Source organism: Cornus florida, unplaced genomic scaffold (assembly GCF_030987335.1).
Source record: "Cornus florida cultivar Cherokee Brave unplaced genomic scaffold, ASM3098733v1 CherokeeBrave_3.0.0_Hap2_Chr01, whole genome shotgun sequence".
NCBI lineage: Eukaryota > Viridiplantae > Streptophyta > Magnoliopsida > Cornales > Cornaceae > Cornus > Cornus florida.
In genome coordinates this window covers 74,516,635-74,535,073 of record NW_026775571.1, presented here as the reverse complement: position 1 = coordinate 74,535,073, position 18,439 = coordinate 74,516,635, and the positions used below count along the sequence as shown (strand labels likewise).

Below are 18,439 nucleotides of genomic sequence, written 5' to 3'. Positions count from 1 at the left end.
CTGGTCCAATAAAATCATATTAAGGTTAAACTTCCAAAATGGGGTGTGGGGGTAGTTGTGAGGAGTAGCCTGGATTCATCTTACAAGTAGTATAGACCGTTAAATTACATATACTATTATACCTCTTATTTATCGTCTAGGTTTCTTGTATAGCATTCACCTATTCGGTTATTTTATTTGTATACTCACTTATCCCTAGCCAGCTCACATAAATAGGATCATTTTGTACTGTTCATTAATTTAATTCTATATACAGTTCCAATACTTCTAACATGGTACCTTATGAGATAGCAGCAAAGCCCCATCCTGCTCCACCATCACTTTCATCACCATGCATCTCAACATGCTGGATCTCCCCGGATTCGCCACCAACTCGTCTTTGTGAGTCTTAACGTGTTAAATCTGCCACCAACGTGTCAGGCCAGTACACTTCCATGCGCCTCCTGTAGGCTTCACGTCAATGCGCTTCCATGCACCTTAACGTGCCAGATCATCACAAATCTGCTACAAATATGTCGGGCCACTATGTTTTCATGTGCCTCCAATGGTCTTTACAATAATGCATTTTTTCCTTAACGTGCCACCGTGTCAGGCCACTATGCTTCCATGCACCTCTAGCGGTCTTCACATCAACGTACTCTTATGCCTTTCAACGTGTCAAATGCGTCTCTAGTGGTCTTCATTGTAACAACCCAAATCGGGGTCCGGATCGCTAACCGGGTCCTTAACCAAACCCGAGGACACACTAGGGGTAAAATAGTCATTTTACAATATGAGAGGTTAATCTATCCTTAAACTAATCAAATAAGGTTTAAAACAATCATTCTAATCATCCCATGATACGCGGTGAAATTCTACGGTCGTCGGTTATGAATTCTCAAAAGTACCATTACTCGGTTCAAGGGGAATTCCGACAATGTTCCACTAAAACAATCATAACTCTCAACATGAATGGAATTTGAAGATGATGTTGGTCTCATTGGAAAGCTAACTCAAAATCCTTGAAAATAGACTTAAGAATGACCCTATTTGGGTTTTCAACAAAGAAGTTATGACCAAATAAAGTCAGGCGGTCAAAACTGATACATTGTCAAGGCAAAAATATACACTAGAGGGCTGGAACCGGTTCTTAATCTTGGTACCAGTTCCACATGGGCAGAAAGCCCAAACGTGAACCAAGACAACTCTTGAACAGGTTCCCGAATGAGGTATTGGTTTCCAAAGTCCAGAACCTAAAAATTTTACCCAGAAAGGCCTAAATACTGAAACACATACATATGGGCACTCCCTAGGTCCATTGGTAACCTTAATTAAAGTCTAATCCCATTCCCAAATATGCAATTGACAGTGTATGCAACATAATTAAACTCCCGTGCCTTCAATTAAATCGAATACTAATAAGCACTAAAAAGTGCGTATTTAAACCCCTTAAGCTTGAACATTCTAGTATCTTATTCTATCTTATTTTTCTGTTTTAGTCTAATTTCATGTTATTTCCATTTTCATGCACTTATCCTCAAAATAAGTTAATTCAGCCAAATTAGAGCAAAAAAAGAAGCAATCTTAAGCCTAACGGGAAGAAAGGAGCAAAGTGGAAGCAAAGTGGTGAAAAACAGTATTCTTCGATCGATCGAACCTAAGCCCCGATCGATCACACAGTGATCGTTCCAACCATGCCATGATGGATCAAACCTTTTGTCCTTATCCTCAGCAAAATATCTTCTTCGATCGATCCAATATTTCATTCGATCGATTGAAACCCTTTGATAATATCCCCACCTACCACTTTTGTCCTTTTTCCCAAAATATTCCAAAAATATCCCAGCCTTGTCTTTATCCGAAAAGGCGCCACCATAGTTTGATCTATCAAAGCTACCTCATGATTGATCGAACTGCCTCAAGTGCGAGAAAAACAGAGTTCCAGCCAATTAAAAGGTGTGCTCGTGGTGCAATCATTTAGAGGTCCTAGTGCACGAGGTCTGACCATTGGGTTTAGGTGTGACACTTGAGCTACCTATATAAGGATTTTAGCTATATTGATTAAAAGATATTAGTTAGTTTGAGGAGGCTTGGCTAGAGATTAGTGAGAGAATATACAAATTGGGAAAGTTCTTCCTCTTATCTAGGGTTTTACCAAGGAGGAAGATAAACTCTACCATGGAGATAGCCCTTGAGGGTTGGATGACAACATCAATGAGTGGCTAAACATCTTCTTGGGGTTAGAGTTATCCCTAAGCATGCCTCATAGACTTTGATGTTTTGTAATTAATGGGGATTAGTGTTGTATTTCTTATCTTGACATTTGATATATATAAATCTTGTTTCTACAATGATTTGTGTAGGTTAATACTTTCAATTGATCATTTAATTCTATTCATATGTCTATGTATGTTAGAATGGATGTTCATGTGTTTATATCTAGATTTTGTTACATTGATGCATGTCTATGTGTGTTAATATCATGAATCTAGTGATGGTAAAGGCATGGTGTTTAAATGGAATACTCTTGTGATTTATTTGATGGTTCATACTTATTTCTTGATGGATTGTGTCCCTTCCTTAGTTTAATTAGTTTAATTTTCATGTCATTAGCTTAGTTGTAGTGTAGTTGCCTTACTTTCTTAGATAGGAGGACAATCAATACTTGTTGTTTGATGTTCCATACTTATGAATGCAAGTAGTACATTTTCTAATTTGTTGAGTGTGCATTGATTGTGTTATGGAAGGATTAATGGCTTAATTTGATATGTTGTGCTATGCACTAAATTGTCTAGACAATGTATGCTTACTTGGTCATCCATACTAATAATTCAATCAATGTCACACACTTTCATTTACATCACATTTCCCCCCTTAATCTATCAAATATTGAATGTCTAGGAAGGTAATGCTTAGTGGTGAACTCTATGACCCAAGACTCCTCTCTCTAATTCTCTACACCTTATTTACTTACTTGTTTTACATTGCATTTGCCTAGTTTAAATTGTAGTTTAATCCAACCAACAAACCATCTTTGATCATTCGACTTATTAATCCGACATTGATTTCTAAGCAAAACTACACCTCCTTTTCCTTGGGACGATCCCTACTCACTTTAGCTAAATTAGTAGTTAATAGTAGTCAGGGACGGAGCCAATGAAGGCCTAGGGGGGGCACGTGCCCCCCCTGAATTGGCCAGCAACCTATAATATATGTGGTAATTTTTATAAAAAATTTCATATATATGACAAAATTTATATAGTGCCTCCCCTCAAATTTGTAATTCCTAAAATTATATTCTTATTTTTTCTATATTTTCTCTTTTACCCTTCACATTCTTTAAATTTCTTTAATAGAAAAAGTCAAAATTTTCTTCCTCAATTGAAACTTTTTAACTAGTTCCTATTAAAGTTTTTTCATTTTTATTTTCCTTTTATATTTTAATAATTTTCTTCTTCTTTGTCTTTTTAAATTTTATAGTTATTATATATATATATATATATATATATATATATATATATATATATATATATATATATACTCCGCATTATTATTATTATTTTTTGGCAGTGTGCCCCCCCTCACTTGAAATCCTGGCTCCGTCACTGGTAGTAGTAGTGGCATTCTATAAATTCAAACTTGGCCACACTATACACTTTCTTGCAACTCGGTTCGGGCGACACCAAATACAAGTCCAATATATCGTTCAAAGACCGAATTACACAAATCTCATTTTATACAATTTCAAAAGAATTAAATACAAGGAATGAGGCCTTCATGGCCAAAATTACATAGTTTTAATAAAAATGAATTACAATCCTAGTTACATCAATATCCATGGATGTACATCATTCACCGGCTCATCTCCGAATTCCTAAAAAATATTAATAATGATAAGGTGAACTCAACAGCTCAATGGAAAAAGCCTAAAGTACATTCCTAAAAATCCCGTGAGCCACAACCAAAGAGTAGGAGATCAAGAAAAATGGATCATGGGATACAAGCCATATCATTATACATGAAATTTCACAAATTCACATACCAATCCATCACACTTGAAATGCAAATGCCCTCTTCTTCCTTTCCAACTCAACCTCACCAAATCCTTCATAGCCTTCACCTTAACTTACAACACAACCCATCCTCTCACATCCTAACCTTCTCTCCTACTTCAAACCTTCTTCCTCTCAACTCACTCCATGCCAAGAATGTACATACCATACTACCATTCATCACTTAGACTACATCATCTTCATGTTTACCTTAATTTTATATCAATTGGGTCGACGATATGAAAGCTCAATTTGGTGTTCATCGGTTTTAAGAATATTAAGATTATTTGAACTTAAATATGAGTAAATTAATTAAATCGCAAATTTTCCTTTGATTTCACTCCTTCAATAGGATCACAGTATAATATAATCTAGCTAAAGGTTAAAAAATGAACCTAATAAAATTTTAAATTTATTGAGCTAATTCACTCAAATTACTCAGTGGAAATGATTATCACATCCCATTTATTAAAGTTCCATAATCATTTGAGGGCTTAATTTTTTGACTCAATTGATTATTTGCACTAATCAACTCGACAAAGTGTTGAACACAAATTTTACCACCTACCTTATATAAGAGTAAATTAATTAAATCGCAAAATTAAATGAATTAAACAAGTCGAAAGAAAAATATCAGCAAAATACATTCTAGTAAATTTCACATAAATGTCACTTCATCAATATCATCCATTGGATATTAAATTTAACTTTTTAGACTCTGGCACTTAAAAAATGTGTGATTATGACATCCAAACTCACGTTATAATGTCATTGTTTCAGCTAAGTTTAACGGACTTGGACCGCACCTGCGTTGCGTGGCGTAGCTTCTTGATTGCGGGACGTGACATAAGCCTCAGTATAATGGCAATGTGAGTTGCTGTTAAACGGTTCAAGGGCAGTTATGAGTCATGACCACCATTTAATAATCAAAACAAACCTTAAGTAGGTGAAAGAAAAAGCAAAGAAAGTGAAAAAGAAAGAAAAAGACAAACTAACATCGAGCCAAGGAACAAGGATAGAGAACACTGGTTAGACAGTTCAGAGTAAAACCATGAACTTGAGCAGTTGACTTGGCAATAAGAAACAAAAATAAAATAATAAAAAATGAATTATTTTGTGTCTGAAAGAGAACAGTGTATATATATATATATATTTTTTTTTTTGGAATGGTGTATTTAGGGCTTTGCTCGACTAATCATCGTAACATCACACAAAGCGTTCCCTCCATATGGGTCGGTAAAGTTCAGCCTTGCACCATTATGCCTTAAAAAATTATTTGCATTCAAAGGGAACAACCTCGGACCTTCATGAGGCCTTGAGCCATCTCCTTGGTGTTAATTGGTATGAAAGCTGAAAAAAATAAAAACAAAGAATAACTTAAAACTTACGCTAAAAAAAAAATAAAAATAAAAAATAAAAATTGAATTCAAAATAGTGAAACTAAGCAGAAACAGAGTCATGAAAAGATAATTTTGCATTAACTTCTCCTTTAATGCCTTCACCTACGCTTGCCCATATTGAGAAGGTGCAGTTTTATTTCATTTAATGCCCTCTGCTCTCCCTCCCTCTCTCTCTCTCTCTCATGCCCTTCACCATCACCATTTCATTCTTGTCTGCAAGAAGCAACACTCAGCAACCTACCTTTAACAATTCTTGAATCCAAATCAGCATCTTTGCTTCTCAACCAACACAATCTTAAGCACAATATATTAGATGAAAGAAAAAGACCACCCTTTTATCTTGTAAATCTATTTAATATATAGGATTTAAGTTCATGTCTCCAAAATTTGGTCCACTGTATGTTCTTTCATTCCAACTTTGTAGATATCTAACTTGAAGTTCATTGGGTTGAAGTCTTTGTTTTGAAAAGAAAGAGCTCAAAAAGCTGGAATTCCTGACATGGGTATTGAAGAAAAACAGAAAAAAAATATATGGCTTTGTGGTTATGATTACAGAAATTCCTGTCTGAGTTAGAACTCTTTGATCTGAGTCTTGGTAAGTTTTCCTAATTTGCAAGTTTCTGTATAAGGTTTGGATTACATTTGTTCATAGCTGTGCTTGGCTATGGAAATTTATTTATATTAATTGTTGTGTAGCTTGATTTGCATCTACTGAAAAAGAGAAAAGTGAAAAGAGTTTCAGTGGTTTAGATAGATAGTCCTAGTTCTCATATTATATTCTCTCTTGTTTAGAATCACACATCCATTGTTTGTTCAGTGGCTTCAATGGGCATTGTGATTTAGTTTGGATGGTTGGTTTGGCTTTCTGTAATGGACATTTGGAGCTGTTTGGGGGGCTTCAAGATCCACCAAGGGAAGGCCAGATTTCTTGCACAAGCTCTTATCTTTGTGGTGGTTTCGGATTTATGGGGATTGGTTTGGGGTCTAGGCTCCATGTCTTCCATTGCCATTTCTTATGGTGAGAACGGTCCTGTTTTCTGTGGCCTCAAGTCAGATGGTTCTCATCTAGTGTCTTGTTATGGATCAAATTCAGCTATAACCTACGCAACTCCAGCTCATTTCGCCTTTACCGGTCTAACTGCAGGCAATGGCTTTGTGTGTGGGCTCTTAATGGACTCAAACCAACCCTATTGTTGGGGAAGTAGTGGTTTTATTGAAATGGGAGTTCCGCAGCCCATGATCAAAGGGTCTGAATACTTGGAAATTAGCGCGGGCGATCACCATTTGTGTGGCTTGAGAAAACCCCTAACAGGAAGGCTCAGAAACACTTCTCTTGTTGACTGTTGGGGATATAACATGACTTCAAACTATGTGTTTGATGGGCAGATCAAATCTATCTCAGCTGGTTCAGAGTTCAACTGTGGATTGTTTTCTCAGAATAGAACTGTTTTCTGTTGGGGTGATGAGACTAGTAGCCGAGTTATTAGCCTAATTCCCAAGGAAATGAGGTTTCAGAAGATTGCAGCCGGGGGGTTTCATGTTTGTGGGATTTTAGAGGGGTTGAATTCCAGGTCTTTTTGTTGGGGAAGCAGCTTGGACCTTGAGGAAGAAATCTCTGTGGTGTATGCAGGTCAAGTTGGTGTCGACGTGGCTCCAAAAGATCCGATGATTTCAGTTGTTGGAGGAAAGTTCCATGCTTGTGGAATCAAAAGCTATGGTCATGGTGTGGTTTGTTGGGGTTATCGTGTTCCAAGAAGTACGCTGCCTCCCAATGGCATTAGGCTTTATGAAATTGCAGCTGGGGATTACTTCACTTGTGGAATTCCTGCTGAGAAATCACTCCTACCTGTTTGTTGGGGTGCTGGATTTCCACCCTCCCTACCATTAGCTGTTACTCCCGGACTCTGCAAGCCGAGTCCTTGTGCCCCCGGTTTCTATGAATTCAACAATGGGAGTGCACTTTGTAAATCTCCTGGCTCCCACATTTGCTTGCCCTGCAACAATGATTGCCCCAATGAAATGTATCCAAAGACTGAATGCTCTTCCATGTCTGATCAACAGTGTGAGTTCAACTGTTCTAGTTGTGTCTCAGCCAAATGCTTCTTAAACTGCTCTAATTCCAATGCCTTGGTTGGAAAGAACAATGGAAATTTCTGGTCACTTCAAGTTCCAGTCATTGTTGCAGAAATCGCGTTTGCTGTGTTTTTGGTGAGTGTTGTAACTTGGACTGCAATTATATATGTTCGCTGCAAGTTGAGGAACTGCCGGTGCTCAGAAAAAGACTTGAAATCCAAGAAAAAGAATGGGACAGGTTCCTCTTCCCAAAGAGACAGCGGCAAAGTCCAACCGGACTTGGATGAGCTTAGGATTAGGAGAGCTCAAATGTTTACTTATGAGGAACTTGAGAGAGCCACTGGGGGGTTTAAAGACGAATCTCAAGTTGGAAATGGAAGTTTTTCGTGTGTCTTCAAGGGGGTCTTGGACGATGGGACGGTTGTTGCAGTTAAAAAGGCTATAATGTCCTCTGACAAGAAGAAGAATTCAAAAGAGTTCCACACTGAGCTTGACCTACTCTCGAGATTAAATCATGCTCACTTGCTCAATTTACTTGGCTATTGTGAAGAAAGTGGAGAGAGGCTTCTGGTTTACGAGTTCATGGCAAATGGTTCTCTGCATCAACACCTCCATGGCAAGAACAAGGCCGTAAAGGAGCAGCTGGATTGGATAAGGAGAGTGACTATTGCAGTTCAAGCAGCCCGGGGAATTGAATACTTGCACGGTTATGCTTGTCCTCCTGTGATTCACCGGGACATAAAGTCCTCAAACATTCTCATTGATGAAGAACACAATGCTCGCGTAGCTGATTTTGGTCTATCTTTGTTAGGACCTGCCAATAGTAGTTCTCCTTTGGCTGAGCTACCTGCAGGGACTCTTGGCTATCTTGACCCTGAGTACTATAGACTCCACTATCTTACAACCAAATCCGACGTCTATAGCTTTGGTGTTTTGCTCTTGGAAATTTTAAGTGGCAGGAAAGCCATTGATATGCAATTTGAAGAAGGGAATATAGTTGAATGGGCAGTCCCTTTGATCAAAGCCGGGGACATAGAAGCGATTTTGGATCCAGTTCTGAAGCCCCCATCTGACGTTGAAGCTCTGAAAAGGATTGCAATTGTGGCTTGCAAGTGTGTGAGAATGAAAGGGAAGGAGAGGCCATCAATGGACAAAGTGACAACAGCTTTGGAGCGAGCGCTTGCACAATTGATGGGCAGTCCAAGTAACGAGCAGCCCATTCTGCCAACGGAGGTGGTCTTGGGAAGCAGTAGAATGCACAAGAAGTCCTCTCAAAGGTCTTCCAATCGTTCAGCCTCAACCGATGTGGCAGAAACCGAGGACCAAAGGTTCGAACTCAGAGCTCCTTCGTGGATTACCTTTCCGAGTGTTGCTTCTTCTCAGAGGAGGAAGTCCACGGATTTGGATGCAGACGTAGAAGGGAGGAACTTGGAAGCTAGAAATGTGGGCAATGGTGGAGGCATTGGCGACGCGTTGAGAAGTTTGGATGAAGAGATTGGGCCTGCTTCTCCTCAAGAAAACTTGTTCTTGCAGCACAACTTCTAATGGTTCAGCAGAAAACAGAAAATCACATTTGAGGTACTAAAGCATCAAACACATAGAAGATTCTTGATTAATTTGTGTTTGGGGGAATGTAAAGAGAAGAATGAGAGAGAGAGAGAGAGAGAGTGATGTAACTGTCTCGATTACTACTTATTTTGTTGTCATCACTGCTTCACTACCATCAAATGTTTCATTTGTGCAACTTCAGCTGCTTGTTTATGCATTCGAATCTGACAATTTGCTGGTTTTCTGTTCTTTGTAAAACTGGATTATCATTGTATCAGTAGATTTTGTACTGGCATTCTTCTATTTCTTCAGACTGTAGTAACTTTTTGGCCTTATATTTGTGTTTAAAATTGTGACAAATTAGTTTGCAGTTGTTTATGTGCTGGAAACTTAGTATTTTGGTACTTAAAACATAGCCTTTATCTCGTACAAACGAATTAGCCATGTGAATTCTTTTCTCTTTAGAATTGGCAAAATTTATATATAGAGCAATGTATTTGCTATGTTAATGACATACAATTCCAAAACAAATGAGGATTGTGTGTATACTATATGGTTTCAAACAAGCAGGTTTGGTTTTGGCAGATGACAGTTTGCAAAAAAAAACCATAAAAAAAGGAAAAAGAAAAAAAAAATGCCCTCACGCAGGATCGAACTACGGACCTTCAGTTTACAAGACTGACGCTCTACCACTGAGCTATAAGGGCTCATATGATATGCTAGCCGAATTCATTTTATAAAATATTTATTTTCACTTTCTTTTTTTTAAAAAAATACAATTATTTAAAAACCATTTTCACATATTTTATAAGTTAAGGTATTTTCAGAATTCACAAATTTATTCTAGAAATAAATACCCTAAAAAGGTGGAAATGGAAGCACTAAACCCAAGGGTTTATGTACAAAGCGGAACACAAAACTGATTATCGCACCCATTGAACCAGAGAGAGAAAGAGCGACTCTCTCAAGGAAACCCTAGCTGCCCTTTCCCGCCCACAATTTCCTCCGACGAGAATTTCCGGCTCCGATCTGAAAAGGACAAGAAAAAGGTTAGCATGTTTGTCTTCTTCTTATTCTTCGTTGTTCATTACATTTGGGGTTTCTACTGTGAATCTTACATTTTAAACACTGAAATTGAGCCTCTTTTCTTCTGTTCGCATGTGTAAAATTCTTTGCATAATGTTTTAGATTTTCAGATTGCCCATATGAAGTTGAAGGACCGCTTTTGACTCTCATATATACAGTATCTCATATATATATATATATATATATTAATATTGAAATTGAACCCTTTTTTCACATTTTTTCGTTAAAGTAGTAGTATATTATGCCTTATTTCACAAAAGCACAGAATATTTTGCTTTCACTCTTTACTTTTCAATATGAATGTCCAAAGATAGGTCATCAAAATATGAAATCAGCAATGAGAACTTTTTTATGAACCCAATGCAAACTCTTTTTGCAGAATATAAACTTAGCAATATTTGCAGACATCCCAATTTAAGTCCTACACTAGGAATATGACATGTGATGAGACTTTAGTTTCGTGCACTTTCACATGGAAAAGATAGTTTATGCCCTAACAAATTTTGACTTGTACAAGGCACAAGTTTGTTGGCTTGATAAATGAATGCAGATTTGTAGCGAAAGGAAAGTAAATGATAATTCCATTTGAGAATTGCACCGAACATGCTGGTTAAGTTCCTTAATTGTAGAACCATTCATTACCGTGACAGTATTTTAGGTTGAGTTTTTATCAGGTGTTTCTTTGTGTCGTTTTGCCAGTTCTTCATTTGTGAATTTAGGCATATCGAGATGCTTGAATGAGGGGTATATATCCGATCCTTCACCATTTTGTTCACTAATGAGGTTTCAGATCAATGTATCTGAATGGAATAACTAAAGCCCTTTTATTGTCATTTTCTAAGAGAAATTTATGATGGCTGTTTTTGGGATGTTTCATTTTCTGATGGTCTTTAGTTCTTGAAATGAATAAAATTCTAGGAACAATATGCGCGAGGAGGAACCTCCTTGTTACAGCTAACATGTCATGATATAATTAGATCATATTATTAGATTTGGTATCAGTGTGACCCACTCAATTTCACAAGAAAGATGCACAGGAAATATATTCCTGTGTTTTCACCACTTCTCAAACTGCTGAGGCCAGATGAGGATTTGCGATGGGAGCCTGAACATTAGAGAGATTGGCTACTTATTTTGTTTAGACAACCTAGATTGCCCCCCTAAACTCCGCGTATAGAGAGTGCTATATTCCATAGAAAAGACTCGTGGTCCAAATTAATGATATCAAGACACATGTATAGTCAAACGAAGCATTCAAAACTAGAGAAGCTCAGTTTGAAATCTATTCGGAGATCATTGACTAATATCGGATAAATAACTGGCTATTTCATTCATGCATTATCGAATCCTGAAATATAATATCTTAAAGAAAGTGACTCTTTAAAACAACTGAATTCTTTATTTGTTGCGAAACTGCGAGTGCTGGGTTATCTATATTATTGAATGAAATCACTCCTTAATTACTTCAGAGGCCTTGATTTCAGACAGTTCCTGATCTCTGGGAACATGCATTCTTGCATCTTAGATAGCGAGACCTATATTAGTTATTTTTGCTAATTTTATGTTTCTTGAAGCTGATATTTAAAGATAGTAATATGAATTCAATTTAGGCAAGTTATATGATTTAGTCATAGAGTGAAAGGTTGTTAATTTGTAGTTTGATCAGTAATAAAAGTTGGCCATGGCTTATGTACTTAGTATTACTTAATTGTGGCAGGTTACACCTCGTAAATTTTCTTAATGATCGACATCAAACATCTTCTTTATATAAATTACATTTTTCCCCATGTGCAGCCAAGCGACAGAATCTCTATAGGCTTATCAAAAATGGCAACACAGCAAGAAGGAGAAGACAATCAACAAGTAGCAAGCCCATCGGCTGTTGGCATGAGAGGGATGATAGAAGAACAGTACCGCAAAATCAAAGAGAATGCAGAAACTTACCCTTACGTATGGGGTTCCTATATTTTTGTATATGGAGGACTTGCCATGTGGTCTGCATACAGGTGGAGAAAGCTTCGAAAAACTGAGGACAGAGTCCGAGTCCTTCAAGAGCGACTCCGTAAGCTTGTTGAAGCTGAAGGGCCTGCAAGCTCTGCTGCAGTGACCAACAAGACACTGCCATCTGCTGATAAACAACCCTGACAACCGTTTTACGCTCTCTCCTTCAACTCGTTCCTTTTCTTAAAAAAACACTTTTATCACAAATGGCTATGGTTTTCTGGCGGTAACCTAGTTGGGGAGGTCTCAATGTTTCATATTATGGAGAAGCTTGGGAGAACCCAAAACAATATTTTCTTTCTGCAGATGGGGAATTTGTTGTGATCTTGAAGCTGTCAAGAATCCGCCCTCGTCTCTTTTGTGACAGTTCTTTCTCATGTTATGAGCGATTAGCGTGCCAAGTATCTGTTCTAGAAAATGTAAAACAGTTTTGAAGGAGAAGCTTGAAGCAGAGTCAGTAGAGGAATTGATTGTGTTCTGTAGTCATGCCATCCCATTATAAACCACATTGTTAAGTTGATGCCATAATTTTGAGAAGGTTCTTCAAGTTTATATTAGTTTTTTCATGTAACTGGTTCATTAGAATGGACCATGTTACAAGAATTTTTAGCTCGAGACTGCTCTTCAATTGAAATCCCAATATGTGCAACTGAGTTGGTATCTTAATAACATGAATGTACTGATTGTTGCTTTTATGCGTACTTTTTTAGGGGAAAGTATGAAATTTAAGTTTTGCTCAAATTACTTTGGCACTTTTTGTAGAAGTTGGGAACTTCTATGTATGCCTATAGGCTATAGATGAGAAAGCCTGATAATGGAGTTTACAAATATATATGTGTGTGTGTGTGTGTGTGTGTGTGTACTTATTTAGTTACCATGAAAATTAGGGAGTAAAAGAAAATAAGAGGAGCCAGTGACATTAATTTCAAGGTAAATTCACCTTTCTTGTACTTTGTTTAATTACATTGGGTAGTTCAATCCTTCTATAGCTTGCAGCTCAGCAAGAACCTTCCATACAATGAATGATATTTATTATCCTCCAATTACCTTTCCTTTTTTTTTTATTATTTTATTTTAATATGTAAGGGTTTTTTGTGTTGTAATTTTACACCTTTTCTTAACAGTTAGAAAGAAATTGCCTTGAGAGAGTCAAGTAATGTAAATGAGATATTATGAAAAGCAAATGGAACATTAATGTAATGTAAATCTAGTTTTAGAGAAAGTTAATATAAATGTAAATTTAAGTAATTTACAGTATATTTTAAACACCCCCCCCCCCCAAAAAAAATGATATTAATATTATTAAGTATAAGTTAGGGATATAATTGTCCTTGAAACGGCGTTGAGGTGTCTTTGAAACTGACAAAACCTTGGGGTGTTAAAAGCAAAAAATGGATAATGTCTTTGAAAGTGACAAATCGTGTTGGGGGTGTTGAATGCCGAAAAAAAAAGTTGATAATTTTCACTCAGACTGTTTTGTAGCATAGAATTTGTGGAATTAAAAATTATTTTGGTTCAATTTTTGGTCACTTTTCTCCAATTTTAGCAATTCCAACACAAAAGCTCGAATTTTACGTATGTCAAACAAAGCCTTAGTGTTTAATTACACTATGCACTGGATAGTTCCTAAATTTATCTCATTTCTCTCTTCTATTTTCTTAGGGTTACCCATTTAATTCGTATAGCGTTAGATTCTCGAACAAGTATGCCCAGGTTTAAATCTCTCCCTCCCATAATTTGCCAAGGTAAAAATAAAAAATAAAAAAGGGTCTCAAGCTAGAGTTAGAGATATTTCCATAGGCTCAGACAACCATATTTAATAATGTTGGGCTTGGACTGAAATACCTCAACCGCTACTCAATTTGGGTTGGGGCTCTTATTGAAATGTTTATTATTTATATTATAAATTTATAATTGTGATAAACTTTTTTTTATTGAGTTTATTTTTTAAAAATATTGGTTTTATTCTTAATTTCTTTAAATATCAATTTCTTGAGAATTTGTTTATAATTTTTTTTTAATTTTTTTATAATCACATTCAGTTTTTTATAATGTTTTCTACTCGAGTGTATAATAGAATCAAGGCTAACCCGAAATCAACCAATTTGTCTCCCAGTTGTATGGGTCCTACCAGCCCACATTCATTGTAAGACAACTCATGCCAATTTTCCACAAATTTAAAGGTTAGGGTGAAGTACTGCCACACCCCCGTTAGGTTTGGTAAAAAGTACACTTAAAAAAAATTTATCTATTTTTTTAGACAAAGATATTCCCTGAAGGTTCAAAAATAGACAAAGACATCCCTTAACATGAAAAATTGAGCAAATTACCCTTTAACCGTTTAAGAGACTTTTTTAACTTTACAATTTAATAAATTGGACCAATCTACTCTCATGAATAATTTATGCATAAAAAAAAGTAAAAAAAAAAAAACACTTTATATTGTTCACTTCTTTTTATTTATTTATTTATTTTATTTATTTTATAAATGTCTCAACTTATTAAAAATATAGACGTCTAAAATAATTTTTTGATTTAATACATATATTTCAAATAAATTATATTTTGTTATTATTTCTTTTCTTTTTCTTTTTTATTTTTAAATTAAGATGCTTAATTCTTTCATCTAAAAAAATTAAACCAATCTCTTTTTCTTAAAAATAAAAAATATCGTACCATTATAACTTTATGCATCTTAAATTTTATATCAAATATTATGCATTTCCCAACATAAAAAAAAATAGGTACCAGTATAACTTTATGCATCTTAACTTTATGCATGCCTTTATTTTATTTTATTTTTTTCCCTTTGTTTTATTATTATTTTTTTTCCCTTTTATGTTCAGAAATGCATAATATTTGATATATAAATTAAGATACATAAAGTTATACTGGTACTATATTTTTTATTTTTAAGGAAAAGAAATAGGTTTAATTTTTTAGATGAAAGAATTAAGTATCTTAATTTAAAAATAAAAAAGAAAAAGAAAAAGAAAAGAAGTAATAATAAAATATAATTTATTTTTTTATGCATAAATGATTCATGAGGGTAGATTGGTCCAATTTATTAAATTGTATAGTTAAAAAAGTTTCCTAAACAGTCAAAGGGTAATTTGGTCAATTTCTCATGTAAAGGGGTGTCTTTGTCTATTTTTGAACCTTAAGGAGGTGTCTTTGTCCAAAAAACAGGTAAGTTTCGTCTGAGTATTCTTTTGCCAAATTTCAGGGGGTGTGATTGTACTTTGCCCTAAAGGTTAATACACTTTTGTCACTTAAATTGAGACTCCCAAACATTGTTTGCATTCCCGATTGCGATATCGGTTGAGGTGTAATGAATTCCGACTAATATCAATATAAATTGATCGAATAAGTCAATTTATAAAAATATATAATAATATTAAATTATTAAAAAATATTACGAATCGAACTATACACCGCTTACCAATTAATACGACCAACCATCGTCTGAAATAAATTCACAACTACCTACTAATTTCTCGTAAAAAAATGACACTTCAGTTTTGAAAGGTGCCAACAGAAGAAACTCTCTTACCTTTTAAGATGCAAATTCCTAATCACTCTCAAAAGTCAAACTTTACTTCATAATTGGAATTTGAAGTTAACGAATACCAATATTTTCAGTGTACTTGATAATATAATTTCTACTTACTCTTCGCAGCTATTTAAAAAAAAAAATTATAATCAATTCTCTACAGCAAAAATAAATTCCCTTCCCATAATTATTTATTAATTTTTATTTATTTCTTTGAAGATTTTTTTTTAAATAACAATTATTGAATTTATTGTTAACTAGTAGTATAAGATATTCACATAGATGTAATAAAATAAAATAAAAATAAACCGAAAATTTAGGATTACTTATATTGGAAAAAGTATAAACATGTTAAAATTTTCTCATCTTTGTTTGTTATAGTGTAAGGTTTTTTATTTTATTTTGGTGATAATTTCAACTTCAACTAATAAGAATGGACTTCTTAAGCTTTGTGAGAATTACATAATTAAATAAATTCTCATTAAAATTTTTAATTTTATTATATGCTAAGAAGGATAGACACTTTTATAAAGATATCGTGTCCACGACTTTTTTAAAAAGCACGAATACTTTTATGAAGTGTCGTGTTCGCGTCCGATACAATATCAAAATCAACATTTCATAGATACTTCTAGACACGTATCCGACACTTGATGGCAATATTCATTATTTAAAAATATTATGACGTATATCAAAATTGTCAACCTCTTTTTCTTTAAAAATCGACTTTAAACACGTATAGCAATATGCAATAAATAAAAACTATCACATAAACATGGAGAAATTATTTATAAAAAATAAAAATTATATGCAGGAATTGTGGGACCTGCTCAGCACCCTTTAAACAGGAAAAAAACGTGGCATTCTTATTTTCACACTTTCTATATTTTCACTTGCTCTCTCACTTTCTGTATTTTCCATCAAATTTGAGTCTCAATCAATGAGAGCTACTCTACCTTTTAGGTTGGCTACAAATTGAATTGATTTTCCGTTTTAATATTTTGATGGTAGCAAATTTCCCAACACTGCATTTCAAAACAAGAAAACAAAAACAGAAAGGCATTATATTTATGTAGGAAAGTATATATATATATATAGAGAGAGAGAGAGAGAGAGAGAGAGAGAGACAGAGATAGAGGGAGAGTATCTAGCCTCACCCACATCTAGCCAATCAAAATCCTCCTTCGTATTGTTCAAGATGACCTCCTAATTTAACTCTTCACTCATTCCTTATCTCCCAAACCCCCCATATCAGAGCAATCACATTTCCTCAACACTTTCCTCTCCCTCACTCGATTCCCTCCCAATTTCCCTCCATCTCTCCCTCTTGTGAGAGAATGGCCACCAGCCAGTACTCTCTCAACTCCATCTACCACCAGGACAACCACCACTCTTTCCGGAGGCGCCACTCCATAGACACCCCTCCTCCCTCCACCCTCTTCCTCAAGCCAACCACCAACACAACCAACCCCACTTCCCTCTCCCACACTCTCTCCTCCACCCCTTTCTCTCTCTCCCTCTCCACCACCACCGCCACCTCCTCCCTCACAACAACACCCTCCACCTCCCAAACCATCTCCTTTGACCTCCTCAAACAACACCTCTCCTCCAAAAACTACCGGGAGGCCGACGAAGAAACCCGCCGCCTCCTCATCGTCCTCGCCGGCGAAGCCGCCCAGAAGCGCGGCTACGTGTTCTTCTCGGAGGCCCAATTCATCCCGGAACAAGACCTGAGGGCCATAGATGAGCTCTGGAAGCAACACAGCAGCAACAAGTTTGGGTACAGTGTCCAAAAGAAGATATGGAAGAAAGTGAACAGAGACTTCACCAAGTTCTTCCTCAAGGTTGGGTGGATGAAGAGGCTTGACACTGAGATTGAGCAATATAATTACAGGTCTTTCCCAACTGAGTTCACTTGGGAGCTCACTGATGACACACCAGAGGGTCACTTGCCATTGACGAATGCTCTCAGAGGTACACAGCTTCTCAACTGCATTCTAAGCCACCCTGCTTTTCACTCCACCCAAGAAGAAGAAGAAGAAGAGGAGGGAGGGAATGGAATTGAAGAAGAGAAAGGAATTGCTGATAATGGAGGGTTGAAGGGTTTGAGGGGAGTGAACAAGAAAGTGTTCAAAACAGATTACAGCTTTTAATCTCAAGAAACAATGGGCACTTGTATTTTTATATTTACTTATATATATTTATATATGCAATGAAAATGGTTACTGTTTTTGTAATAATATGCTTTTCACTTTCCCTTTGAACTTTCTTTTGTTTTTCTTGTTTTTGTTTGTTTTACAAGTGGGAGCATCTTTTTTAATTTTAAATTGATGATATATGGACACTAGTACAAGGTTGTGTCGCTTGACACGTTGTATGTATTAGTATGGTTGCAAACAAAAACCAGCCCTTTTGTATTTTTTTTTGTTTATTAATGTAACTTGTGCGTTTGTGATGTTGAATATGGAGTCTGTGAAAAAGCGATATATATATTTTTTATAATCAATAGTCACTTTCATTCACTCTACGTTTACGTAAATTGTTTGTTTGACTAGTTTTTGGCTACTCGACCAATGTAAGAGAGGAAGTATAACTCTCTGCGAGTGACTGAGTTATTTATCGTGTTCTCCTCTCTAACAATTAATTCTTAATATTCTTGTTATGAAAATAATAATAATAATAATTTCTCTTCATCATAAAAATGAATGATTTTGAAAATATATGACAACCCTTATGTTGTGTTTGGT

At 35.6% G+C, this 18,439-nt stretch overlaps 3 protein-coding genes and 1 non-coding gene across 4 annotated transcripts; 3 read left to right on the top strand and 1 right to left on the bottom strand.

The window, feature by feature from the left end:
- The first annotated feature begins 5,521 nt into the window (after positions 1 to 5,521).
- LOC132301203 (serine/threonine-protein kinase-like protein ACR4) lies at positions 5,522 to 9,555 on the top strand. The gene is made up of 2 exons (XM_059798482.1): positions 5,522 to 6,026; positions 6,224 to 9,555. The coding sequence occupies exon 2, from the start codon at positions 6,302 to 6,304 to the stop codon at positions 9,047 to 9,049; it is 2,748 nt and encodes a 915-aa protein (XP_059654465.1). The 5' UTR covers positions 5,522 to 6,026; positions 6,224 to 6,301; the 3' UTR covers positions 9,050 to 9,555.
- A 132-nt stretch (positions 9,556 to 9,687) lies between these two features.
- TRNAT-UGU (transfer RNA threonine (anticodon UGU)) lies at positions 9,688 to 9,759 on the bottom strand. The gene has a single exon. It is a non-coding gene; the product is annotated as a tRNA-Thr (tRNA).
- A 150-nt stretch (positions 9,760 to 9,909) lies between these two features.
- Positions 9,910 to 12,751, top strand: LOC132301194 (uncharacterized). The gene is made up of 2 exons (XM_059798472.1): positions 9,910 to 10,101; positions 11,933 to 12,751. The coding sequence occupies exon 2, from the start codon at positions 11,966 to 11,968 to the stop codon at positions 12,281 to 12,283; it is 318 nt and encodes a 105-aa protein (XP_059654455.1). The 5' UTR covers positions 9,910 to 10,101; positions 11,933 to 11,965; the 3' UTR covers positions 12,284 to 12,751.
- Positions 12,752 to 16,911: 4,160 nt separating this feature from the next.
- LOC132301183 (tetrapyrrole-binding protein, chloroplastic) lies at positions 16,912 to 18,154 on the top strand. Its single transcript, XM_059798462.1, has one exon. It carries the CDS (start codon positions 17,030 to 17,032, stop codon positions 17,843 to 17,845), a length of 816 nt encoding a protein of 271 aa, XP_059654445.1. The 5' UTR covers positions 16,912 to 17,029; the 3' UTR covers positions 17,846 to 18,154.
- Positions 18,155 to 18,439: the final 285 nt, after the last annotated feature.

Excerpts from the sequence above, each read along its gene's own strand:
- LOC132301203 (XM_059798482.1), top strand. The coding sequence starts at position 6,302 with ATGGACATTTGGAGCTGTTTGGGGGGCTTCAAGATCCACCAAGGGAAG.
- LOC132301194 (XM_059798472.1), top strand. The coding sequence starts at position 11,966 with ATGGCAACACAGCAAGAAGGAGAAGACAATCAACAAGTAGCAAGCCCA.
- LOC132301183 (XM_059798462.1), top strand. The coding sequence starts at position 17,030 with ATGGCCACCAGCCAGTACTCTCTCAACTCCATCTACCACCAGGACAAC.